The sequence below is a fragment of the Dasypus novemcinctus genome, chromosome 13 (assembly GCF_030445035.2).
Source record: "Dasypus novemcinctus isolate mDasNov1 chromosome 13, mDasNov1.1.hap2, whole genome shotgun sequence".
NCBI classification, from domain to species: Eukaryota; Metazoa; Chordata; class Mammalia; order Cingulata; family Dasypodidae; genus Dasypus; species Dasypus novemcinctus.
The window spans coordinates 22275339-22302946 of record NC_080685.1 but is presented as its reverse complement, the minus strand read 5'-3'; the positions used below and the strand labels follow the sequence as shown (position 1 = coordinate 22302946).

At 41.8% G+C, this 27608-nt stretch overlaps 2 protein-coding genes across 13 annotated transcripts in view; one reads left to right on the top strand and one right to left on the bottom strand.

Annotated features, from left to right (window-relative positions):
- PDZK1 (PDZ domain containing 1) overlaps positions 1-20871 on the top strand; it is a 41193-nt gene extending 20322 nt beyond the window's left edge. For all 5 annotated transcript variants that reach the window (XM_058309591.1, XM_058309593.2, XM_058309592.2 and 2 more), the window contains exons 3-9: positions 520-769; positions 3300-3436; positions 4913-5108; positions 6695-6891; positions 18162-18386; positions 19029-19316; positions 20391-20871. In XM_058309591.1, the coding sequence (XP_058165574.1) occupies positions 520-769; positions 3300-3436; positions 4913-5108; positions 6695-6891; positions 18162-18386; positions 19029-19316; positions 20391-20444 (1347 nt within the window). In that variant the 3' untranslated portion in view covers positions 20445-20871. The remainder of the gene's footprint in view (positions 1-519; positions 770-3299; positions 3437-4912; positions 5109-6694; positions 6892-18161; positions 18387-19028; positions 19317-20390) is intronic.
- Positions 6658-27608, bottom strand: part of GPR89A (G protein-coupled receptor 89A) — a 63324-nt gene continuing 42373 nt past the window's right edge. For 6 of the 8 annotated variants that reach the window (XM_071207387.1, XM_071207385.1, XM_071207386.1 and 3 more), the window contains 4 exons: positions 25321-25416; positions 23923-24012; positions 22833-22898; positions 17904-22211 (listed from right to left, as the gene is read on the bottom strand). In XM_071207387.1, coding sequence (XP_071063488.1) covers positions 22005-22211; positions 22833-22898; positions 23923-24012; positions 25321-25416 — 459 coding nt within the window. In that variant the 3' untranslated portion in view covers positions 17904-22004. Of the gene's footprint in view, positions 11681-17903; positions 22212-22332; positions 22755-22832; positions 22899-23922; positions 24013-25320; positions 25417-27608 lie in introns of those variants that run through there. The other 2 variants (XR_011645365.1, XM_058309598.2) reach the window with 2 other exon arrangements.

Genomic DNA, 27608 nt, shown 5'->3' with positions numbered 1-27608 from the left:
CATGCTCACTGTATGCCAGGAACTGTGCTAGGCAATTGCATATTCATCATGTTAAATCCTCACCACAACCCCGTGATAGATATTGCCATTGTATAGATGAGGAAGTCAAGGTTCAGAGAATTTGCTAATATGTTCATGCAGTGAATTTATGGGAGGGCCTTGAGCCCAATTCTGTCTGACTCCATGTGAATATTATTTTCATTATGCCATGCTCTCTTCAGAGGCCTGGGAAGTCCTGTTTGCTCTGAAGCAACATTCATCTCCAGAATGGGCCAGTCCTAGCAAGAGCCCTCTGCTCTGCAGTCGGCCACACCCTGGATTCCAACAGTGCCAGAGGCTTGGCCTAATCTGTACCTGGATCTTGGTGGGGCTTGGGACATCAGTCCCTGTCTGCTTACTACTCCATGCCAGGGGTCACTATCAGAATTTCCAGGGCCAGATAGCCAGATGGAGAGCAGTTCCCTCCGGCAGTTGGTAGAGGCTTATTGCCTAAAGTGTCCTTTCCTTTATTCCTTCTAGGTTGTGGATCTGGTCAGAAAGAGTGGACATTCAGTAACTTTTCTAGTTCTGGATGGGGATTCCTACGAGAAAGCCATTAAAAATCAGGTCGACTTGAAGGAGTTGGGTCAGAGTCAGAAGGTACCAGGTTTGAGTGATGAGGAACTGCCCCCAGTGATGAATGGTGGAGTGGAGACTTGGACCCAGCCTCGGCTGTGCTACCTGGTGAAAGAGGGGAACAGCTATGGCTTCTCTCTGAAAACTGTCCATGGTGAGCTTACGGGGCTTGCGGGGTGGTAGTTTGTCATGGACAACCAGCTTTCCAGAAGAAAGATATCATTGGTTAATGACTTTTCCTCTTGGACTAAGTTTTCAGTTGCTATGGATATCCAATAGTAGTTTTGCTCCCTCTCCCTCCCTGTCTACCCTTTCTCTAGCCTCGCAGCACTGTGCAATGCAGGGTCAGCAGCTGGCCATAGACACTGTTTCTCAACAGCCTTTGAGCCCAGAGATTTAGAGGCTGTACTTCTTTGTTATTCTTCTGGTTTCCTTTGGTGGAGGAGAGAATGGTGAATGAGAGGCAAGAAAAAGAAAACAGGGGTTCGTCATAATAACTACTTTTGACTAAGACTGCAATCTCTTTTCATCCCTTCCAGTGTCCGATGGTCATCCAACAAATTCTTGAGCAGCTATTGATGTGTCAGAGACTGTGATAAATGCTGAGGACCCTGCAAAAATCCTTAGCTGCTGTGACAATTAAATAGTATCCTCAGCTGTGGTCAGCCTCAAGTGTTTTTTTTTTTTTTTTAAGATTTATTTAATTCCCCCCCTCCCCTGGTTGTCTGTTCTTGGTGTCTATTTGCTGCGTCTTGTTTCTTTGTCCGCTTCTGTTGTCGTCAGCGGCACAGGAAGTGTGGGCGGCGCCATTCCTGGGCAGGCTGCACTTTCTTTTCACGCTGGGCAGCTTTTCCTCACGGGCGCACTCCTTGCGCGTGGGGCTCCCCCACGCGGGGGACACCCCTGCGTGGCAGGGCACTCCTTGCGCGCATCAGCACTGTGCATGGCCAGCTCCACACGGGTCAAGGAGGCCCAGGGTTTGAACCGCGGACCTCCCATATGGTAGACGGACGCCCTAACCACTGGGCCAAAGTCCGTTTCCCCAGCCTCAAGTGTTTTGAGGTGCTTCCCTGACCCCTGAGGAGAAGTACATAGTGACTTGAGAAACTCCCACCAGCAGGAAGTACTAGAAGTTCTGTTTCTAGAATTTCAGAGGTACAGACCCACCTGTGCTCAGTGAACCATCGTTCTGTAATGGTTTCTCATGGATCTAGGTTGCAGCCCTAGGAGCTATGTTGGCCTGTTGGTTCCACCTTGAATGTTACCCCTGCCTGCATTCTTTCTGGTACTAGAGAGGCATTGGGGGTAGGCCATCGTTTGGTAAGTGATAAAGGAAAAGACCAATGGGAAATATGAATTATTTCCAAGCCTTATTTAATCTGTAGCAAGAGATACAAACTAGCTTCAAGAAGCATTTCACAAGTTTGTCAGTCATTAAAAATACTGGTACGGTGGCGGACTTGGCCCCGTGGTTTGGCCCCGTGGTTAGGGCGTCCGTCTACCACATGGAAGGTCCGTGGTTCAAACCCCGGGCCTCCTTGACCCGTGTGGAGTCCCATGCTCAGTGCTGATGCATGCAAGGAGTGCCCTGCCACGCAGGGGTGTTGCCCGCATAGGGGAGCCCCATGCGCAAGGAGCGCACCCCATAAGGAGAGCCGCCCAGCATGAAAGAAAGTGCAGCCTGCCCAGGAGTCGTGCCGCACACACGGAGAACTGACACAACAAGATGACGCAACAAAAAAGAACAGGTTCCCGTGCCACTGATAACAATAGAAGTGGACAAAGAAACAAGACGCAGCAAATAGAGAACAGACAACCGGGGTGGGGGGGAAGGGGAGAGAAATAAATAAATAAATCTTAAAAAAAATATAATGGTATATGTAGGTGGGCCAAAGAAACATGGCATTTCCTAGAACTCCATCCAGTAGAATGATTTTTAAAATTATAATTTGGATTCTATTCATTTGGCTCTTGTGCTTACATAGTAAATGGGTTAGGTTAGCTTTATAAAAATAATGTTGTCTTCATAACAAATTTACCATGTAAGGGGAGAAATGTAGAGTGTCTAAGGAGGCAGAGTTTAAGTTACTATATTTTTACAAATGATTTATCTAGTCATTATGAAACTGCCATTTGCCAAAATTGAAATATTAAAATCTTGAAAGACTTGATAGCAGTTCTTTAAGAAGCAACCAAATCATCCCACCTACTAATCTAGGCTGATTGTATGCTTGTATTTTTTTCCCCTTTCTGCTGAGCCTCTGCCCTGGTAACCCTGTATCAGTGAGATTTAATGACTCCTATATGATGGTTGGTGACATTAATTAAAGAGGATGGACGGAGTGGGTGCCTTCTAATTCTGCAAATTCAAAGAAAGGGATATGACACAGTGATGTAGCATGGACACAGTTTGGTGCTTTCTGATTCAAGAGGCCAATGCCACCTCAGATTCTTTCCTTGCATTTAGTTGGCATCAAGTACAACAAATACCAAATGACTAATGGCTGTGTCAAGCTTTGTGCCTGGGGCCATAATTGTATTGCTAGATCAGAAGCCAAAGTGTATTTGAGTTAGTCCTAAAATTAGAAGATTTACTTTCATGTTATTAAGAGAAAAGCCTTTATAGTCAGGCTTTGGATTGTGCAATGGATTGTGACATTTGTCCACCCCCTACACTTTTCCAGGTAAAAAGGGAGTGTACATGACTGATATACTACCTCAAGGTGTGGCTATGAAAGCTGGTATCCTAGCTGATGATCACTTGATTGAAGTGAATGGAGAGAATGTAGAAGATGCCAGTCACGAGGAAGTAGTTGAAAAGGTATACCCCAGAGGGGTACTTTTCTTTATCCTTCACTCTGCCCTCACTGGAAATGCCAGGAAGACAGGGGTGGTAGGGGCCAGAATGAGTTCATAATCGGAAGAATATCCAGGTGAGTTGCCACTCTGTATTCATGGTGAACAGACTCAGTAGTGGCATAGGCAGTGTTAATACAGGGTTTTGGGATATAGTCTTTGCTAGTTTCATGTTATCTTGAAGAAAAGTGGTCTAAAGAACCACTAACTTTATCTTTTGGGTTTTATTTGTATCTGATTGGGAGCTCTCTCTGAATTTATAATAAATGCAATGCCAGTGTTTTTTGTTGTTGTTGTTTTTGTTTTCTTTTGAGGTACCAGGGCTGGAAATTGAACCTGGGACCTCCTATGTGGGAAGCTGGCATGAGCCACATTGGCTCCCCTGAGTTGTTTTTTTTTTCATTTGTTTTGCTTGTCTGCTTTTTTGTTTTTAGGAGGCATTGGGAACTGAACCTGGGACCTTCCATGTGGGAAGCAGGAGCTCAGTGGCTTGAGCCACATCCACTTCCCAAAAATGTTTTGATACTAACTGGAAGATAACCAATGTGGAGATGAATACAGAGCTACGCATTGGAGTATATTGAGGGCTTATCACTCCCAAATCTTATGTCCTGGCATAGTTCCATGAAACATGGAAAATACTCTGAGGTTTTCTTTTTTTTTTAAAGATTTATTTTTTATTTTATTTAATTCCCTTCCCCTCCCCCGGTTGTCTGTTTTCTATGTCTTTTTGCTGCGTCTTGTTTCTTTGTCCACTTCTGTTGTTGTCAGCGGCACAGGAAGTGTGGGCGGCACCACTCCTTGGCAGGCTGCACTTTCTTTCGCGCTGGGCGGCTCTCCTTATGGGTGCACTCTCTTGCGCGTGGGGCTCCCCTACGCGGGGGACACCCCTGCGTGGCAGGGCACTCCTTGCGCGCATCAGCACTGCGCATGGGCCAGCTCCACACGGGTCAAGGAGGCCCGGGGCTTGAACCGGGGGCCTCCCATGTGGTAGACGGACGCCCTAACCGCTGGGCCAAAGTCCGTTTCCCGAGGTTTTCTTTTGAGTTAATGTTGAACCTTGAAAATTAGTCAGCATTATCTTAGCGTCATCTTTCAAAGTGAACCCTTCCTTTCTTTTTTCTTTTCCAAACTCCTTTTTCAGCTTTCACTTAAGTACCTCTCTCAGATTTCTGAATTTCAACTTTCACTTGGGTTTAGTTGGCATCTGGTGTGGGTGAGATCATCCTTGACAAAGGGAAGAACAACAGCTGTGGAAGTGGAGGCACATAAATACCAGTTAGGTGGTAGGAATAGTATAACACAGATTAAACTCAGGCCTTTCATACCACGTTTCCCTTTGAATCTAGAGACTGTGTGCCTATATATAGAAACTTTTCTATACCCCCCAGCATCATTCTTGGGGTTTGATGTAATTCCTTACCTGTGTTTGTTGTTGCAGGTGAAGAAATCAGGAAGCCATGTCATGTTTCTGCTGGTGGATAAGGAAACTGATAAGCACCACAGTGAGCAGAAGATAAAATTCAAGAGAGAAACAGCCAGTTTGAAACTGCTACCCCATAAGCCCCGGGTTGTAGAGATCCAGAAAGGCAGCAATGGCTATGGGTTCTACCTAAGGGCAGGCCCAGACCAGAAAGGTGAGGCACTAGAGCAGAAAACTTGGGAGTGGAATCATCTAATTCTTCATCCCAGTCTGACTCTGGAGTTGTTGGACCCCTGACTTCCCATCAGATGCAGGAGGGGACAATAAGAAAATAGGAAGCGGAGCTGAGTCAGTTTGTGTCACATGGTGGGGCCCGATGTTGGCATTCCAAAGTTCCATAGCAGAAAGATAAAGCGGAATTTGGGACCTGTGCAGTGATGAGCTGGCAAGTTGGCTCTCTTGAAAAAATAAGCCTTAATTTGTAGCATTTGTTGATTTCTGTGGTGTAAATACTCCCTCTATGGCCAATTTCAGACTAACAATATGATATCACTTAACACAAAGTTGAGAAGAGATGCACGGAATTAATTGGCTGTTGTGAACTGATACAAACCAGCACATCACTGGATCTGGGGCAGAGGTGTGGGTCACAATCTGGGAATCCAACAGAATCTGGAGTCCTTTTGCTTCCTTGTAACACAACAGGGAATGAACTAAGGTCCTTTCAGGGCAGGCAGATATATAAAGGAATGTGAGTTCAGGCTTGGTAATCACCTGAAAGTTGCTATTTTCTTTTCATTGTATATCCTTACATTAATTCATCAAATGTTAATTTGGTTCATATTATGCACAAAACATCCTCAGGGCCTTTGAGAACATCAAGTTAATCAGACAAGAATTCTTTAGTCAAGGAGCTTCCATTTAGTAGAGGGACTAAGACATAGCTGTCCATAAGTCAGATAGACAGTGATAAGCACCTTAATACAGGGTAGATAAAATACTGTGGAAATTCAAGTTTAGAGTATTTCTCACTAAAGATATATTGGAAGGCCCATAGTAGAGGTGACACCTGAGCTCAGGTTTTGCAGTGCAGATAGAATTTAGATAAGGTGATGGAACAGGGGGTAAGGAAGGTCATTCCAGAAAGGTTAAGAGCTAGGTGAATGAAGAGGAAAACACAGGTGGTTTGACTGGCTAGCATCTAATATGTAGAGCAGGAAACCAGGTTAGAATGTAGGTTGGAAAGAAATGGTGAGGGACCTTCAATGTCAGGCTGAGGCATTTGGGTTTTGTTCTACAGTTGATAGGGAGTGCAGTTCACAATTGAATAAACCCAATTACTACTCAAACGCCAGTGTGGAAAGCATAGGTTTCCTAGGGCTGAAGCCTTTAGTTTTGTTCTTCCCTTCCCTCCTTTTTATGACTTGGCTTCTATATAAGAGGTATGGATACACGTATTTCCACTGATTTCCTTGGAATTTGCATTTAATCTTAGCATGCTATTACTTTATCAAGGTTGTATGTCAGACACTTTTGGTAACAGCATGCTTCCTTTCTGTAAGACCCCTTCATTCTTAATGGCTGGGTTTGTTCTGGAGGGAGTTCTGAGAACGGATGGAGGCTGGATAGGGTGCTTATTGGCATCCCAGTGGGATGGACAACAGTTGTACTCAGCATGCCTTCACCATTTATTTCATCAGGGCCTTGGTCTAAGCAGAAATTTTTTTTTTAAAGCAGCTTTAGGGGCCTGTCTGTTAATCTTATTCTTTTTTTTTTTTTTGGGGGGGGGGGCATGGTTAGGTCAAATCATCAAGGATATAGATTCTGGAAGCCCAGCCGAGGAGGCTGGCCTGAAGATCAATGACCTGGTAGTTGCTGTCAATGGCAAGTCTGTGGAAGCCCTCGATCATGACAGTGTGGTGGAAATGATTTGGGAGGGCGGAGAGCAGACTTCCCTGTTGGTGGTAGACAAAGAGACGGACAACATATATAGATTGGTAAGTAATGCAAGGTCACCTACTCATGTGCTAAGATTGAACCCACTCACTCATGCTCTCAAATGTTGGTTGAGTTACTACTTTGTGCCTGTTGCCAGGAAAAGCACTTCAGACTAGGACAAGGCTCCTGCCCTTAAGAAAACCTCATAATTTAATGAGTGTTCTTAGACCAAAAATTAGGCTATTTAAGAAAATGATAAATGTCATGGTAGAGACAGATACTGTGGCCGCCGCTGCGGTACCGCGGGTGGGTCGCTGCCACGCGGGCGGGTCGCTGCCGGGAGTCGGGCCGAGCCCACGGCCGGACTGGGGCGGCAGCGGGCGGCTCAAGGCTTGGTGGGGACGCGCGGTTCGATGGAAGAAGAACCACGGAGACGAGGTCTATGCGCAGGTCTGATTTTATTAGGGAAGTACATGGGGTTTTATAGTCTCGTGGAGGCGGGGAGGTTGTGGGAGGGGCATGTCCGCGGGGCAGCCGAGGATTGGCTGCAGAGGCAAGGGCGGACCTGCGGTTTAGGGTGTAAGCCATTGATGGCAGGGGGGGTTGTTTCAGAGGTTGTGCCGGGGCGGATACGGGATGAGGGCGGTTGGAATGAGGCTGGGAGAACAGCGATCGGCTGGGAGGGGAAAGATAACAGTGGCTGGGAGGAGGGGCAGAGGGAGGCAGCAGCATAAGCTGCTGCTGAGAAGGGCCATAATACAGAGAGATTTCGAAGAACAGGTGGGTAAAGTACAAGGAAGCGAAAAGCAGGGTGGGAGCAGGGGACAAGATACAAGGTACCTCAAGAACATACAGATCACCAAACCAGGAGAGAAAGGCTTCTGAACAAGGTAATGTGCAAGCTGATCTGGAGCTAAGAACAGGTCTTAGGTATAGGGGGATAGTTGGTATAGGGCTGTGGGTACCAACAGAGGGAAAAGCATGAAAATGTGAGGGAATGTAGTTCATTTGGAAAAGAGCAAGAACTTCAGTGTGACTGGAGAGTCATGTTATGAGATAAAACTGGGAAGGTAAAAAGGTACCAGGTGATAGGTTTTCTGGGACATGTTTGGGAGTTCAGACTTGAGCTAAAGGCTAGGGACATTGTGTTCTGAGGTGTTAATGGGAGGTTGAAATGAGACTGTTCAGTTGTTGAAGACTATACAGATCTGGGATTTAGGAGAAGGATCTGGACTTAAGATACATATTTGGAAGTCCTCAGCATGTAGGGTTATAATTAAAGCCATAGGATTCGGTGAGCTCCCCAGGATTGTGTCACACTGAAGACAGAACTCTGGAGCATAGATACATGGAAGTGGGGTGGGCAGAGGAAGTGGTAATTGAAGGGGTGAGAGAAAGAAGAGCAAGGGGGAGGAGAGAAGCAAAGTAAGATACTGGGAAATCCTAGGAGTAGATCTCAAGAAGGAGGGAATAAACAACAGAATTAAATGTCAGAGGCTCAATAAGAATAACTTGCCTGTTGGATATAGCCATGATGAAGGCACTGGGAAAAAACTTTCAATAAAATGCTGGGGACACAACTGAAACTACAGAGTGAATGGAAGTAAGTAAAGACTTGAGTATAGATTGCTTTTTTGTTTGTTTTTAAGAAGGTTAATTGTGAAGAGGAGATGGAGAGCGTAACTAGAAGAGAATTTAAGGTGGGAAGATTTTTTTCCTCCAAAAGATGGTAGGGACATAAGTATTTATTTTGGTTTTTTTTTGAGGAGGTACTGGGGATTGAACTTGGTACCTCATACATGGGAAGCAGATGCTCAGCCACTGAGCTCCACCCGCTGTCTGGTACATGAGTGCTTAAAAAGAAGGAAGTGAAGAAAGGCTAAAGATACTGGGCAGAGAGTGAGCCTCCTGAAGAGATACAGAAGGATAGAACAGAGATCACAAGTAAAAGGAAAAGGAGATAAGAGAGAAGCAGTAAATAAGAGTTCCCACTGCCAGTGTCTTTTTCTGTAACTGGGACATGGGCTCATTTGCTGAGAATGGGGGTTAGTAGTCAAGGGACTTGAAAAGCAATGGAATTTTGAAATAACTGTTTTGAAAGAGCAGAAGAAAAAGATGAGTACACAGGGTTATTCAGTATAGCTGAGGGCTTAGGTGATGCTGGAGATCAATTGGAACCCATTAACATATTTGGGTTGAACAGCCCTGGCATAGGAGTGAAGGCACACTGTTGGAATGATCCAGAGGTGGGAATTATTTTCAGGTGTGTGAAACAGAGTTGTGTGTTGGCAGGATCTAGGCTGGCTAGGGATGGGAGGTGGCTGACACTGGAACATGGAGGAAAGCAGACTTGGCCCACTGGAAGATGATGAAAGGGTGAAGGGATTGGTTATCAGGATGAAAGTGAAGAGGAGGATTGGGACAAGAGAATGGTAAGCTTGGACAGAGGCCAGAGAGGGAAATACTGGTTCCTAAGACTTTCAGGTATAAAATGTGTTCACTATTGGAATCCCAGGTTTTCCCAGAGGCTTTCATCTTAACATAAATGGCTTCTGTGAAGTTACAGGGCAAATGTGTGCTTCCTAAGGTAAATACATAATGCAAGTCATTTTCAACTGTCTCGCTTCTTCCCTCTGTCTTATTGTACTAGGTTATGGAGGTACTGGGGATCAAGCCTGGGACCTCCTATGTGGGAAGCAGTTGCTCAACTGTTTGAGCAACATCTCCTTCCCTGGGTTATGTTTTAATCAAAGTAGAAACACAGAGTAACAAGATTCTGATAACAGACTGAAGACTGGGCACATCCAATCTTTGTTTTCCATCTACAAAAGGAAAAAAATATCTGAGTTGGTAAAATCGGTTGAGGCAAAGGACAAACAAAACAATTGGGATAATGAAACTTGTGAATTATGCACAGATGTTGCCTGTTTTCATGTTATCTTGAGACTCTAAAGGTATGACTGCTAGGCAGGACAAAGAGAGGGTTCCAATGATGGTTAAGGATGTAATTTAAGTTTCTTGTCCTTGTCATATGGGCTGTAAATGCCAGCTAGTTTTCCTACTCGAAAAACTCATTAAAGAGGATGAAGGTTCTAAGTGGTAGTACTTCCAAATGGAAGACTAGATGAAGGATTTCAAGAAGGAAGAAAACAAAATCAAATGCAGTATTATAGGTTGGCAAGTGGAAGATTTGTTCCATTGCTAGTACCAAAGAGACATGAGCAGCTTCTTCCTTTGAGGGTGAAATGGAACTTCAGAAGTTAGGTCATGGAGAGCCAATGAGCTCAGTGGTTGAGTGCCAGCTTCCCCCATACAAGGTCCCGGGTTCAAACCCTAGCCCTAGTACCTCAAAAACAAAACAAAACAAAAAAGTTAGGTCATCCAGGCATTGACAAATGAGAAAATCCAGTACTTATTTAGAAGAGTTCTGACAACTAAAGAATCTATTTGTAATTAAGAACCTGGCTGTAGGAAAATGAGTATAACCTCTTGAAAGTTATAAAAGAAAAGGGAAAAGTAGGTTCTTTTTAATGTATGTTTCTTTGAATCATTTGGAAGTTTCCATAGATTCTTACCCTGAGAGACAACCCAAATCATAGTAAAAAATCATGGGTTTAAAGGTCAGATATAGAATACATACTAATTTAGAAAAATTAAAGTAAAAGTAAATTGGGGTATCAAAAAATTAAAAAATGAAAAAGGTTTGTTTTTGATGTTTTGCCTTCCATCACTGCAATATGTGTTGCCCTGTATGCACACTGGCAAGGCAACTTCTCCCATCTCTTCCTCAGTGTCTACATCCTTTTTCTTTTCTTTTTTCTAATTATTAAGCTTGTCTTCACAAAAGTTTTAGATCACAGTAATTCATATATACGATATACGGTACTCCCACATATCCAACATAAGATACTTTGTCCCTTCCCCAGCAATAATCTTTTTACATGTTTATACTATATTTACTGCAACTGATGTGCAGATATTGAGACAATAGCTTTCAAACAAGGTTACACTTGGGTTTACATTATGGTTTATACTTTAGACTATACAATTTTCTAAATTTTTAGTTATCTTATGTTTTACATTATGATTTACATTTTAGCCTAGAGGTCCCTATACATTTTTGGTGTAATTTAACATGTCCTTTATCCATCCTTGCATACTCTTGTGGAACACTTCCATTGCCCCACAGTTACACTGATTCCACCTATGCAATACCTCTTTCCCCCTCCCCTCAGGGCCCACAGTGACAATCAATCTTCATTGCTTGAAGGGCCATGTTCAGAGATACTTGCAACAATGTTGAGGGCTTGACATGCTTGACTGCCCTAACGCATTGCGAGCCACCATTTCTCTCGAGAGGTACAATTCCCTCTATTTGAGAACATCAGTCTTCCCCAGGATGTGGGTATACCTTCACTCTCATTGTATGGGTCTCCACCCAATGATAGAACCCACTATCACAAAATGAGCATGCACACACTCCCTGGAAGCCTGTCCTGTGTCAGATTCTCCCCTTTAAGCATCTTAAACAGATAACCTTCCTTATTATATTTTTGAAAATGTTTTCTCAACATTATACTCTCAACCACATACCTGACAATCTCTTATGTGTATACGTTCCACCCTCCCACAAGCCTTTCCTGTTACTTTTACTGGACCTGTGGTTGGCACTGGGGTTTAGTGTATATTCAGGGGACCTGACTCTCTGGACTATCCATGTGACAGGCAGGCCCTGAGCCTCAACAGACTTGCAACTCCTACCTTCTGGTTTATTGGACTTACCCCAGCCAGCTAACAGGAAGGTGAAGAAGGTCAACTGCCACACGAGGGAGCCAAGAGTGCCTACAACTGAAAGCAGGAGAATTGCATCCATCATCCATGTGGAATCTAAGCCCCCTCTCGATACAGATGTAGAGTAGACATAACTTTTCCAGGGTCCACAGGATGGAGGAATAGAGTATGGATTAGAAAAGACTTACTGATATTCTATTCATGAACTATTGTGATTAGTAATTGAAGAAAATGTAGCATTGATGTGGAGAAAGTGGCCGTGGTAACTGCTGAGGGTAGGGAGTGGGAAGAAGAGATGTGATGTGGGGGCATCTTCAGGACTTGGAGTTGTCCTGGGTGGTACTGCAGGGATAGTTACTGGACATTGTATGTCCTCCCATAGCCCACTGGGTGGACTGGGGGAGAGTGTAAACTAAATGTGGACCATTGACCATGTGGTGCAGCAGTGCTCAGAGATGTATTCATCAAGTGCAATGAACGTCCCATGATGATAGAGGAGGAGGTTGTTATGGGAGGAGTGGGGCGAGGGGAGTGGTATATGGGGACCTCATATTTTTTGAACGTAACATTAAAAATAAATAAAGACAAAAAATCATGGGGAAGCGGACTTGGCTTAACGGATAGAGCGTCTGCCCTACCACATGGGAGGTCCACGGTACAAACCCAGGGCCTCCTGACCCATGTGATGAGCTGGCCCACGCGCAGTGCTGATGCGTGCAAGGAGTGCCATGCCACACAGGACCCCCTGTGTAGGGGAGCCCCATGTGCAAGGAGTGCGCCCTGTAAAGAGAGCTGCCCAGCACAAAAGAAAAGTTCAGCCTACCCAGGAGTGGCGCCGCACACATGGAGAGCTGACGCAGCAAGTTGACATAACAAAAAGAGACACAGATTCCAGGTGCTGCTGACAAGAATAGAAGTAGACACAGAAGAACATACAGTGAATGGACCCAGAGAACAGACAACTGGGGTGGGGCAGAAGGAGAGAGAGAAAAAAAAAAATCATGAGTGCCTTAATTAACTTTTAGAGTAGGTTACTCAAGTGTCTAAATCTAATTAACCATTCTTAGTTTATTAATAAGCAAATTACTGATCTATCATTTTCTTCCAATTAATTAAGATCTAAAAACACAAAAAACTGGCAAATGATCAAAGAGAAGCTGGTTCCAGGGCACTAAATAAATTAAATATTGATATATACACAATTCTGAAGAAGAGGCTGTTAATCTGAGAAACTAATGTAACCTGCTTGGCTATAATTTAAAAATCTATAAAATGGCTTAAGGAGCAAATAGCTAAGGGTAAATATTGGCATAAATCTGTAAAAATGGTAAAAGTATTAAGCTGAGGCTTATGAAAATAAAGATTAAAGTACTTAAGGTTGTTTGGAACAAGAGTAAGAAGTAATAAGCCCCTGATTGTTGGGGAGGGGTAAGAGATAATGGTTAAAAATATGGGCTATGGAATTGGACTGGGCTGGTTTCAAATTCTGACTGGGTCACTTACTACATAACCTTGGACATATCACTTTACCTTTCTGAGCCTTGATTTCCTCATCTGAGGGACTGCTGTTAAGGTTGAATGCTAAGTATGGTACTTAATACAGTGTTTGGCTCATACTATGTACTTTGTAAATATTTCCTGCTAAAGTGTAAGTGACAAAGGAAGAAGAGACCAGGAAAAAGAACTTATATTTGAATCTTTATTAAGTATTAGATTCTTGGCATGCAGAGTTCATTCAGGCCATATAATTTCCCTGCCAGATAGCAGAGGGTATTTTTTTTTTTGTTTTTTTTTTAAATTATTTATTTTTTTAAATTACATTATGAAAAATATGAGGTCCCATTCAACCCCACCGCCCCCACCCCCCACTCCCCCCACAGCAACACTCTCTCCCATCATCATGACACATCCATTGCACCTGGTAAGTTCATCTCTGAGCATCACTGCACCCCATAGTCAATGGTCCACATCATAGCCCAGACTCTCTCACGTTCCATCCAGTGGGCCCTGGGGGGATCTATAATGTCCCGTAATTGTCCGTGAAGCACTATCCAGGACAACTCCACGTCCCGAAAAAGCCTCCACATCTCATCTCTTCCTCCCGTTCCCCACACCCAGCAGCCACCATGGCTACCGTTCCCACACCCATTCCACATTTTCTCTGTGGACATTGGATTGGTTGTGTCCATTGCACATCTATGTCAAGTGAGGGCTTAGATTCCATATGGGTACTGGATGCACTCCTCCCGCTTCCAGTTGTAGACACTCTAGGCTCCATGTTGTGGTGGTTGACCTTCTTCAACTCCATGTTAGCTGAGTGGAGTAAGTCCAATAGATCAAAGTGTAGGAGCTGAAGTCTGTTGAGGCTCTGGGCCTGGGTGTCATATTATCAGTCCAGAGATTCAAATCCCCTACATATATCTTAAACCCAGCACCGACTACAATTCCAATAAAGTAGCATGCAAGTCTTGTGAAAAGAGATCCCCTCTGAGTCCAATTCCATCACGCAGAAACACCAGGTCCAAAGAAGGGCTATCTGTCATAGCAGAGGGTATTAACATCACAATTTTACAAGTGTGAAAAGAGAGTTCTGGGATAATTGTCTGTGCCCACAGAAGCCCTAAGTGGGTAAGCCTAGTCTATTCTGACTCCAAATTCCATGCTCTTTCCATGACACCATCTTATGATTTTTTTCTTTTTGCCTCCATCCTTTTAGAGATGTTCTCCAAACTGGAAGGATGATTAAGGTATGAAGCTCAAATGGGTAGTGATAAGAAAACGCTAAGTGATTGGTAAATTTTAAGTCCTTAGACTCAAGATCATGAAAAAATTTGCAAATCTAACTGCAGAGTTACTCTTGGTAGTGTGAAAAATTCTATGGACAAACAGGAGCCTGGAAATAGGAAGATGTAGCACTAACTTTTAAAAATGGGGAACTGGGAAACGGACTTTGGCCCAGTGGTTAGGGCGTCCATCTACCATATGGGAGGTCCGCGGTTCAAACCCCGGGCCTCCTTGACCCGTGTGGAGCTGGCCATGCGCAGCGCTGATGCGCGCAAGGAGTGTCGTGCCACACAGGGGTGTCCCCCGCGTGGGGGAGCCCCACGCGCAAGGAGTGTGCCCATGAGGAAAGCTGCCCAGCGTGAAAAGAAAGAGCAGCCTGCCCGGGAATGGCGCCGCCCACACTTCCCGTGCCGCTGACGACAACAGAAGCGGACAAAGAAACAAGATGCAGCAAACAGACACCAAGAACAGACAACCAGGGGAGGGGGGGAAATTAAATAAATAAATAAATCTTTAAAAAAAAAAAAAATGGGGAACTGGATTTTAAATTGGAGATGGGTAAATTTCATCAATCTCATATAAAATCCCAAAGAGGATTATTAAACAGCTTGTAAGTCCTTAGTGAAAGAAGTAGAAACAGATTTACTAGATCAAGTTGTATCAAACGTATTTCCTCTTACTAATTTTTAATTATAACATTTCCCTTATGCATGTCTTAAGGCTTTATAACATTTTGTTGTACATTCTTCGTAAGAACTGAGGTTCAGTTTAGTTTAACAGACATCCGGGGGCCTTCTGAGTACTATCTGCCTTGCTAGGTATTGGTCACAAACATGAACAAGATAAATGGTTCTTGTTCTGTGTTAAACAATAACAGAGATATCTAAAGGTACATAAAGACGGAGGAATATTATGAAGGTAGGGGTGGAATTAACTCCTTTTGATTAGGCAATTGAAGCTTAGGAAGAGACTAAGTAATTTGCTAAAATCACCTCACTTAGTAAAGAATGAAGCCAGTATTTGGACCCAAGATCTTGGACTTTTAATTCCTAATACCATACTTCCTCTCTGCAAGACATTTTTACTAGATTTTTCAAGATTATCTGTGTAAACAAGATTAAGTCTGAACGGGATGAGAAATGAATGGATTTTTAGCTAGTTGAACAACCACACCTAAAGAATACCTGCTATTTGGACAATGTCACCCTGAACAGAAGTCTCTAATGGCATGTTGCTTGTTCCTATCCTAAGCTAATTTATGATCAAAATTGGATGGAGTCATGGAAAACATTTAACATACTTCCAAATAACCTAAAGCTCTGATGGATAATTAACTTACTGGAGAGTATAACTGGTATCAAAATATCTAGTCAGGATGGAAAGAACAACAACTAACAAAATTAAGTTTAAACAGGAAATGGATTTCAAGTGCTATACTAACTTAAAAGAAAATGTATGAATACCAAATGGTGAGATCTTACTTGAGACCAGACATTTAATGATACTCAAAGTAGCTCCCCCTACTCAGAAAAGGCAATTTCAAGTTGCATTGGTTGCCATTTGGCTTCTGGAGATGATAGTCCTATCACTTGGTCAGACTGTATTTGGCATTCTTAGTGATGTGACTGTAGGTACGCTACCCTCTCTGAGCCTGAGTACCTACTGTGAAGCGAGGGTATGAGGGTAAAAAGAGTTAACATTTAGAGTGTCTAGAATACTGCCTGGCATGGATGTTGTTAAATCAGTATTGTATCCAGTTCTGAGAACCTCACTAAAGACCAGTGAGAAGAAAGGTAACCAGGGCAGAGGTTTTAGAAGCTACCATGCCAGTAGTTAGCTTGGAAAAAGCATAGACTTTGGAGAAGAAAGGAAAGCATCTTTGAGAATCTGAAAGGCCATTATTACATGGGAGAATGTGTAGACTTATTTTTCATGTTTATTTTTTAACGAGGTACCGGGGATTGAATCCAGGACCTTGTACATGGGAAGCAGGTGCTCATCCACTGAGCTACATCTGCTCCCCTAGACTTACTTTTGAGGCTTCTCTGGGGCAGAGCTTGATAGAGAAGCTAAAGGGAACTAGCTCTTGGCTTGAGAACAACTGAATGATTGAGGCTGCCAGCAACAGGCTGAGCCATGTCTGCAGAGTAGGGACCTCCTATTGTAAAAGGTCAAGCCGAAGTCAGAAGTTCACTGCTCGGGGGTTGTCAAGTCCTTTCCAACTCCTAATCTTATGATAGGATGATTCTAGAATGATCTATGATTTTGCAGCCTGGCTTAATATGAGAGATTAATATAAGATGCCTGATCCTTTCTCTTCCTCCTTCCCCTCCCCCTGTGGAGTTTACTGGGATGGGGTGGGGATAGGGGGGTTGGTTTTTGAGATATAGCAGTGAATAAAGCAAACACCTAGAAGAGTCCAAGGCACATGCTAGACAAACATTTGAATGATGAATAAAAACTCGTAAGTGTTTAATGTTACTGTCCTTTGCCTCAAGGTGCTATTGTCAAATAGCTGATTTGCTTTTTTGGCTAGGGTTAACAGCTGTTTTGCACAGTATGAGTCACTTTGATAATTTTCCACATTTTGAAGAGAAAAAGACTTCAATGTGGAAAATTTGCAAGTTTATCACTGAAAGGGTCTGAAGTTAGTTGAATTGGGTAACTAGGAGGTTCTGAGATGGTGCTGCCCTTCAGAAAGGAAGGAGATGTGGTCTTGCGGTTGTTTAATAAGACAGGTGCTAACCAGGGGACTCAAAATATAATTTTAGCCAGGCTGCTGAAAGTGTGATTCAGGGCAGAGCACACACTGAACTTACTGTCAATTGCTTGTTTTTCTGTTCATTGCCTAACAAATGCCCTAGACACTTATGGACAGCAATTTAACTGCTGATGCAGGATCCTACTGTCCTTAAATCTACCCTTCTAACCTCCTCAACTAAAACCCAGAGAGCTAAGCTCTTAAACCTATTAAAAAAAAAGTAAGTCATGTTTCTTGTTCTATGCTCTTCTGCATTAAAGATCATTGCCATATCTGCCTTTCTCATGTGGATGGTCTGGGAGTTAAGAATGGATTAAGAATATTTGAAGATAGTGGAAAGGCTGGCCTAACAGAAGAGCCAGTTTACAATAATAAATAGTAAAACACACTTGAGTACCACAGTACTCTCAAGACTGGAAGGGGCAAGGCAAGTAGCAAAGGATTGGAATGGACTTTTGTTACCATGTGATTGCTACCCCCCCCAATTAATTACTGTGTACCAGTTAGGACTCTTTTGATAGCTCTGTCTCCACAGTGATAAAAAGTGTCTTGTGTTTCTCTTTTCAAGAGCTCTGCAGATTATCTTATTAAGGGGGAAAGGCTAGAACTACTGGGCTAGTCACTCAGATGTGTGTAATCTTCCAGCACGGGGAGATTGCCTATGGATTGTTTAATGACTTCCTCACTATCAGAATAAACTAGCAATTCTGTTAAACATCTTTCTGGATCCTGGTACAACTTCTATACTGCTTTTATTTTATGCATATGTATGCATTTGTGTACATGTTTAGACATACTACTGTATAACCAAGCGCAATCTTCTTTCATGCCTTTTCCCTGGTGTAGTTGAGGAATTTTACAGCACACAATCAGATGTATTCAGAAAAAGAGTGGAACATGCATACAGCTTATAAATTAAATCAATACATTTAATAAAGTGTAACTAGTCATACTTAACAATTAAGTAAAGTATGTTTTCTTTATTTACGAAAGGCTAGTTTTTCTCCATTTCTCTACTATCAAAGTCAAGAACTGCCCAACGGTTCTGTCAAGGAGGCTCTAGCTCCTACTCCTGCTTCTCTGGAGGTCTCAAGTCCAGATACTACAGAGGAAGTAGGAGATCAGAAGCCAAAACTCTGCAAGCTGGTTAAAAGTGAAAATGGCTATGGCTTTCACTTAAATGCGATTCGGAATCTGCCAGGCTCATTCATCAAAGAGGTATGGTAATTTGGTTCTAGTAGTCCAGCTAACAAAGGGAGGACACAATTAGGAGAGTCTCTTCTTCTACCCATTGATGGCTTACTAAAAAGGTTAACTATGTGGGCCTAGCTGGATCTGGTTTCACTTGGAATCAGTTTAATGCTGTCATGGTCCTGTACCCTTTTAGTGAGCCACTAGTACATCCCAAGTTCAAACATCTCTTCCATCTAATTGTCTCTTTAAATACTTTCAAATCAAAGAAGCAGAGTTGACATGATTCTAGGTGACAATCACTATCAACCCTGACTGTGAGTCCTACTTGTTTGCTCTGTGCTTTTGGTGCCGGTAGGACAGTAAGAAGACTATCCCTGTTATCTCTCAAGCTGGCAGTGAAGAAGGGGGACCAATGAAACCTAGTACCTTCAATCCCTCTCACAATAATATCACTCTCAAACCTATTTGTCTCACAGCTTATCTGAGTATGGAAATTGTAGCTTTTATAAGTAGAAGAGCATTAGAGCACCATTCTTAACTTCTGTACCTCAAGAGGAAAGGACATGTTTAGAATAAATCCTCAAACTCATCTATCCTCTGAAGGAAGCTAGTTCAACATGTCCTTGCCCGTGTTTGGAATTGATAACTCAGAACTCATGTTCACAGGTACAGAAGGGCAGCCCTGCTGATCTGGCTGGGCTGGAAGATGATGATATCATCATTGAAGTGAATGGGGTAAATGTACTGGATGAACCCTACGAGAAGGTGGTGGACAGAATAAAGAGCAGTGGCAAAAATGTTATACTCTTGGTCTGTGGAAAGAAGGTCTATGATTATTTCCAGGCTAAGAAAATCCCTATTGTTTCCTCCATGGCTGATCCACTGGATACCCCACTGGATTCCCAAGAAGTGCTGGCAGAGCCAGAGCATGACCTGTGTGCCACAAAAGAACGAGTGAGTGGCGATACATTTCTTTTAGTGATTCTAATTTACCTGGGTATGGTAAAGTCCTTAATAAGTATACCTCATGTCTCTGTTTACCGCAGATTCTTAAAATATCAGAAAATGACAATGTAAAGCTAACTAACAACTCAATGCACCATGGAGGAGAGAAAATAGTTATAAGGGCAACAAATTTCTTATTTTTCATAGCACAGAAGCTAGTGTGGAGCTGATAAATCAGGAAAGAAAAGTAAAAATTTATCAAGTTATAATGAGAACAACCAGATGAACCTGAATCAGACTATCTGGGTAGAAATTCAGGCTCTGCTCTGTATCAGCCTTGGGCAAATGATTTTCTTTGTGCCTCAGTTTCCCCCCTTAAAAACAGGGATACTTTGTAGAGTTGTTATAACTATTACTATTAAAGTGCTTGGAAATGTGCTTGGCTTAACAGTCAGCATGAAAATCGTAGCTAAGAGGTAGTATTGTTTTTCAAATAAATGGCAGATATTAAAAAGTTCATCCTAGGAAAGACTAAGCATTATTCTATATATATTTGGATCAGATAAATTCCTTGGTCTCAGTTTCGTATTTTTGTTCAATTTCTTTTTGTAGTAAACTTGAGGTCCAATAGTGAACAGACTTATCTGAGTTCTTAAAAGGAATTTATGGCAAAGTTGGAATGCCAAGTTTAATTCAGCATTCTTCTTTCCAGTATATTAACTCTACTGATTGGTGATATAAATAACGAATACTGATTTTAATGAATATATACACTAGCCATTGACCTTGCATTTTTAGACTGTCTGAAGAAAATATTTAGTTGTCTTTTGAGAGTTCTATAATAGCTCTTTAGGAAGCCAATTATAGTACCATGCCAGTTTTATAGAAAAGAAACATATATAGCATTAAATATGTTAAGTGTCAAACAGCAAGGTGGAAATAAAGTCAAGTGTAGAATTCAGGTCACCTGGCTTTTAGAGTGACCCTATTACCTGGCATAAGTCATACAACTCTAGAATAGATCATTCATCTTCTGATGTTCACACTCTACCACTTATAAATCCTTTATTTTCATTTGTGCAGGCCCACAGTACAGCCTCTTTTTCGTCTTCTAATTCTGAAGATACAGAGATGTGATGCAAACAAATAATGGCCTAGGCTGGTGGCTGTTTCTGGGTATTTACTAGGAATCCATTCTCAAGAAATGAGCTGCATTCATTTACTGTCCCTGCTAAAAGACTCCTCTGGAAACCAGTTCCTCATGTGTGATTGTCTTCTGTTATATGTGTAAGGGTTGGCTACCACAGACAACTTATTTATGGTCCACTTAGAAAAAGCTAAGGCAGGAGACAGCTTCTTTTCATGTGATCTCTTTCCAGCTTCAATTTAACTACATTTCCTTGAATCGTTACAACTCTTACTGCTATAAGCTCTGTGAACACCAAAGACGATTTATCAATCTGTGTATGTGAGAGCTAATTAAAGTATACAAACAGATAACACTATTAAAATTATGCTTCTGTAAGAATGTTGTGGTTGCTAGAATAAATAACATTGAAAATGTCTTCTGAGTATGCTTGAAAGTTCCCTTTTAACTGATAGGACCTGAATAATGTTTTTGGTAAACTTTTTTGTCCCCTAGAGGAACCCAGGATTGAACCTACACCTCTTACGTGGGATGCAGGTGCTCAACCACTGAGCTACACCCAGTCCCCTCGTAAACATTTTGATTTAACCTTCATTTGTTTTAATGCCTCTAGAAACTCCAAACAAATAGAATAAAACCTTAGTGAAAACAGATTTTCAGATAACAAAGTCCAGGATTTTCTAAAATTGCATTTTTGAGTGTAGTGCAAATTTTCCAACATCTTCCCTTTACAGATGAAGAAACTGAGTCCCTGGAAAGGAAAGTGACTTATTCCAGTTAACACTTATTCACTGTTTAACCCTATAGCATGAGGGGAACATGGAAAGAAAAAATGAGGCATGATCACTAAATTGGAGGTAGGATAGTCACTCTTAAATAATTTTAAGTTAAAAGGAAATCCAGAGAAATGACATGCTCATAAGTCTCTCTTTTGGTAGAATCTATTTCAGTTGTATATACCACCCATCCCCTGGAAAAGAACAGCAAAACTCTTGGTTGTTTTAATGGAGTGGGGAGAGCCGGGGCAGGATGTCAACTCAAATTAGATTGTATAAGTGTAACATATACTGTGATATGCTTGATAAAATGAACCCAAGAATCTTAAAAATAAAAGGTGATGTGTTGTTATACAATCTGATTTTAATGCCAATCTAAAGAGAAAGCCATGATCTCCATTTGAACCTTGACTTAAATCCTGGGTGTTTGGCCCCATTACCTTAGACTTCTCCTATCCCAGAGTTCCAGTGTATACTCCGCCCCCCCCCCCCCAGTCTCTGGGTTCCTCTTTCCTCCCAGCCTAAGCCAGCCTCAAATGAACACAGAATGCCTTCTTCTAAACACTGGCTTCAGTTACTTCTCTCATGCTCTAGCTGATACTACTCATGATCACAGTATCATTTGAGGAGAAAGGTGTATACTGGAGGTAGAATATGCTACCACAGCATTTCTGTGTTTGTTTTCAAAAAAATTAGGCCCTGGTCCCCTCTGTTTTTTTCTTATATCCAAATTCTGATACCACCAGCCTTTAGCATTCAGTATTAGGCCTGAGTTCAAGGTGCCATTTGCTTCTCTGGTGCCTGTTTGTGAGCCAAGTAGAGGAATAATATGCTTGAGAGAGCGCTGACCAGGAAGATCACGTCAAACCAACGGTGATAGAAGTTGAACTGTAGTTCTCCAAGGACTTCAGTGATTATGGTGCGGTATTCTAGAGGCATACTCATTCGAATTAGCAGCACAGAAGAGACGAAGTACATGCCCTATAAGTCAAATAAATTAATCTGAAGTTACTCTGAATGTAGTATAAGACAGGTCAAAGGAAATTTTTTTTTTTAAAGAAATTTATTTTATTTTACTTCTCCTCCCCCGCCCCCAACCCACCCTGCTGTTTTTGTGGTCTGTGTCCATTCGCTGTGTGATCTTCTGTATCTATTTCTCCTTTTTTTTGGTCTTCTTTTCTTGTCTTTTTCCTCTAGGATTCACCGGGATTTGATCCTAGGGACCTCTGATGTGGAGAGAGGTTCCCTGTCACCTGTGCAACCTCAGTTTCTCGTCTCTGCTGTGCTTCACCTTGACTCCCTCCTTCATCTCTCTTTTGTTGAGTCATCATCTTGCGGTGTGACTCACTTGTGTGGGCACTGGCTCACTTTATGGGCACTCATGCAGGCACTTGGCTTGCCACGTGGGCACTGGCTCGCCATGCAGGCACGCTTTCTCTTCTTTTTTCATCAGGAGGCCCCAGGGTCCTCCCATATGGTAGGTGGAGGCCCTATCACCTGGGCCACATCTGCTTCCCAGAAATTCTTAAAATAATTAAAAAGTGTAAAACACATTTCTGGTATTTTACAGCTGTAAACATAAAGCCAGTTCACTAAACTTACCATTATCTGTGCTAATAGCAGGACAATGACATTGGAGGACTTACTGCTGGAGATGGCATAGAAAAACTGTCAAAGGGAAAAGAGATGAATTTATGCAATACTGCTAGATTCCTGTGTCATGAACAATAAGTAACATGGTTAACATTTAATTGAAAAAGTCTCCTCTGTGTCACAATTCTGTGACAATTCTGTGAACAATTACATAATTAAGGCTACAAAGAAGAGCCCTAAATGGACTACGTAAAAAGAATTCAGTTATAGTTTCCCCATTGAGTTAGTTGGTGGCTTTAAGTACTGTTAGACCATATGAAAGGGACTGCTATTGCTATCAAACTTTCAGAAACTAGATGATGCATATGACTTTAACATCACTATAAAACATGAAAACACATGACTCCAGGTCACTCCAAGCCTTTTTAATTGTCAACAGGCTCCTGACTTCTTTCTAGAATTTAACTGTTAGATGCCTGGAAATTCCTTGCCCTCCCAACCTCTTCTCTTCTTTCAATTAAACAGCTCTTGGATCTTAAAATCCCTTCCTCTTCTACCAGCAAGACCTTATCTTCCACCTCTATGAAACCTTCGTTTATCAGAAAACAGCTGAACATTCTACTCCCAGATCTTCTCTACAAGTGACTCTTATTCTTTTAACCTCAAATATCTATCAGACTTACTCATTTGAAAGATCCGCTAAGTACCTATCAGTAAACAAATCAGACTTGATCTCATTCTTTTACCTTCATGTTCTATTCAATTCACATTTATCAGCTAATTAATATACCTGGAAAATGTATTTGTCTGATTGTTATATGATATAAAATACAGCATCAGTTTATGTTTATATTTATTAACATTTTTAATTCTGTATATACTTTTTAAGGAGGTACTGGGGATTAAACCTGGGACTTCATACATGTGAAAAAAGCACTTAACCACTGAGCTACACCTGCTCCGCTGCTGAATAACTTAAGTATTTGTGATTGTGTTGTCTAAGATCTTAGGAGGCAGAAATATTTAGGTAGAATTATCTTCTGGTGCCATATGTAATTAAAAAAATGATAAACACTTTTTTCATACTGATACAATGTACCTTGGTAAGAGTGATTAGTAATCCTCTGATAGATGTGACAATGATTATTCCAACCAGAATGAAGGAAATGTGTTGGGACCAGAACTTCACCTGCACCATAAGAAGAAGAAAAATAACTTTTTTCAGCTATTTCATATACAAAAAGGATACGCTATTGATCTACCATCAAAAAATGTGCTCTGATCTATTTCTTAAGGGCTAGAGCTAAATTTTCTCTGGTTCATTCTTGTTTTACTCTGTTATCCTTGGAATCAGGAGCATGTCCTCCTGAGATGGCTGGCTGGGGCCACATGCACTCTGTGGATATGCTCACTTCACAGCTAAATGGCCCAGAAAGGAACTAAGAACATGACCTTGGTCTTATTACCAAAATGCTAATCAATCAGAATCATTGGCCACACATATTGGGAAAAGATACTACTCTATGAATAAAGACACTGAACTAAAATTTGGGACAAGACTGTGTTTAATACATTGATACTATGAGGCAGGTAGAAGATAATGTTTAGTGATAAAAATATGAATTAAAAAAAAAAAACCTTTATGTAGAGGTGATAGTTACCACTTTTAGCCCAAGGTCCGCATTTTACTACTACTTAATTTACCGGAATCATTTTCTTATAGCAGAAATTATTTCATTTCTAACATGGAACACTGATTAGTTAATTTTCTACCAAAGGAGTCAAAGGTTAATTGTATGTTTGAGGATCTCATCAAGTATTATTGCAAGAGATACCTAAACACTTGGTGGGGAGAAAGTGGAGAAGTGCTAGTTAGCTACACAGATGCAAGGAGAGGGTGGATAAAAAAATCAATGCTCATGACAAAAATAAGTCATTCCTTATGGTTTCATGGTAAGAGAGAGAATCCTGCTATGACACTGCCATTTCAATAAATCAAAATTGGGGAAAACGGACTTTGGCCCAGTGGTTAGGGCATCCGTCTACCATATGGGAGGTCCGCGGTTCAAACCCCGGGGCCTCCTTGACCCGTGTGGAGCTGGCCATGCGCAGTGCTGATGCGCGCAAGGAGTGCCGCGCCACGGAAGGGTGTCCCCCGTGTAGGGGAGCCCCACGCGCAAGGAGTGCACCCGTGAGGAGAGCCGCCCACGTGAAAAGAAAGAGCAGCCTGCCCAGGAATGGCGCCGCTGACGACAACAGAAGGGGACAAAGAAACAAGACGCAGCAAATAGACACCAAGAACAGACAACCGGGGGAGGGGGGTAAATTAAATAAATAAATAAATCTTAAAAAAAAAAAAAAAAAAAAAATCAAAATTGACAGGAATGTGGGAAAAATAAAAGCAGATACTACAGAAATTAGAAATTTAACAATTGTAATCTATAGCAGATAAAACAGAAAGAAATACAATAAACCAGGAAATTGACATAACTCTTACATCAAATTGGATTCCCAGGTAATTCACAGTGATCTCAATGCCTCTTGTGACAGGATCAGTTTTCCCAACCCGATCAAAAACGATATTGATGGTTGCCTGCAGAATCACAGACCTTTGTAAGAGAACATCTTAATCACAATTTCAAAACTTGTCAAAATAACGAAGTAATCACACAATATATTCTGTAAGTGTATGTTCCAAAAAATGTAATTCTACTCTCATTCCAATCATATGTGCAAAATACATTTTGGATATTCTTTCACAGGCAAACAAAAGTGCCTGTCTACCCCATCTGTCTTTTCTAGAACAAGTTAATGGGAATAAGGCTCCATAAAATACTGTAATTCATCAGAAATGAGAAAGGTAACATTTTGGTAGATGAAATCAGAGAAAGAGAATTAAGGAATTCTAGGTGGATTCCCTGTGGTTATTTTCTGAATTCTCTAAGAGCACCCACTAAATAACAAAAAAAAGAGCTAGTAAGTCAACAAAGGAGATCAAATGTCACCATGAAAAATATGCAATTAATCCAAAAGCAGAGAGAAAAAGAGGAAAAAAGGGAAAAAAGAACAGGATAGATAGAAAACAAGTAGCAAAATGGTACCTTCAAACCTAGGGGTTGACAAACTCTGTTGTAGTGTAAAAATAACAAAGACTACTAGAAAGAGAAGAAGACAGAAGAAAGAAAACGAACACGAGGAGAAGAAGGGGGCAGGGGAGGAAAGAACAACAAAGAAAAAGAAAAAAATTGTAAATGGCATCGAGATGAGAAAAGAGAAGCAAAACTGTCCTTATTTGCAGACTTGTCTATGTAGAAAATCCTATGATCCATAAAAAAGCTTCTAGAACCAATTAGTAGGTTTAGCAAGGTTAGAGGATATAAGATCAATATACAAAAATCAATTGTACATCTATATATTAGACAAAATCAGAAATTCAAATTATAAAAACAATCCTATCTACAATAGCATAAGAATATGAAGGGAAACGGACTTTGGCCCAGTGGTTAGGGCGTCCGTCTACCACATGGGAGGCCCGCGGTTCAAGCCCCGGGCCTCCTTGACCCGTGTGGAGCTGGCCCATGCGCAGCGCTGATGCGCGCAAGGAGTGCCGCGCCACGCAGGGTGTCCCCCGCGTAGGGGAGCCCCACGCGCAAGGAGTGCACCCATAAGGAGAGCCGCCCAGCGCGAAGGAGGGAGCAGCCTGCCCAGGAATGGCGCCGCCCACACTTCCCGTGCCGCTGCCGACAACAGAAGCGGACAAAGAAACAAGAAACAAGACGCAGCAAAAAGACACAGAAAACAGACAACCGGGGGAGGGGAGGGGAAATAAATAAATAAAAATAAATCTTTAAAAAAAAAAAAAAAAAAAAAGAATATGAAATACTTAAGTATAAATCTGACAAAAGATGTGAAAGGTATGTACACTAAAAAACTACAAAACATTGCCTATAGACTAAAGTAGATCTAAATAAATAGTTATGCTGTATGGACTAGAAAACTTAGTACTGTTAAAATGTCACCTCTCTACAAATTGTAGATTTAATGGAACCCCAATAAAAATCCCAGCAGGTTTTTTTTCCGGTAGGAATTGATAAGCTCATTCTAAAATTCATATGGAAATGCAAAGGACATACAGTAGCCAAAACAATTTTGAGAAGGAAGAACAAAATTGGAGAACTTATAGGACCTGATTTCAAGGCTTAATGCAAAGCTAAAGAGATTAAGACAGTGTGTATTGGCATGAATACAAACAAATACATTAAGAGAAAAGACAGCAAGTCCAGACAGACCCACACATACATGGAAAAAAAATTTGGATCTATACTGCAACACTATATTAAAAAACTAAAAAACCCCTCCCAAAACCCAAAAAACTAACAGAAGATGAACCATAGACCTAAATGTAAATCTAAAACTATGAGAAAACATATGAAAAAAATATCTGTAGCCTTAGATTAGGTATATTTCTTAGATTGATGCCAAAAGTACAATCGATTAAAAAAAATATACATATATATATATTGAACTTTTGTACTTTAAAAATACTGCTAAGAGAATGAAAAGCCAAGTCACTGCCTGGGACAAAATAAAAACTCTCAAAATCCAGTAGAGGGAAGCGGACTTGGCCCAGTGGTTAGGGCATCCGTCTACCACATGGGAGGTCTGCAGTTCAAACCCCGGGCCTCCTTGACCCGTGTGGAGCTGGCCCATGTGCAGTGCTGATGCGCGCAAGGAGTGCCTGTGCCACGCAGGGGTGTCCCCGCATAGGGGAGCCCTTCGCGCAAG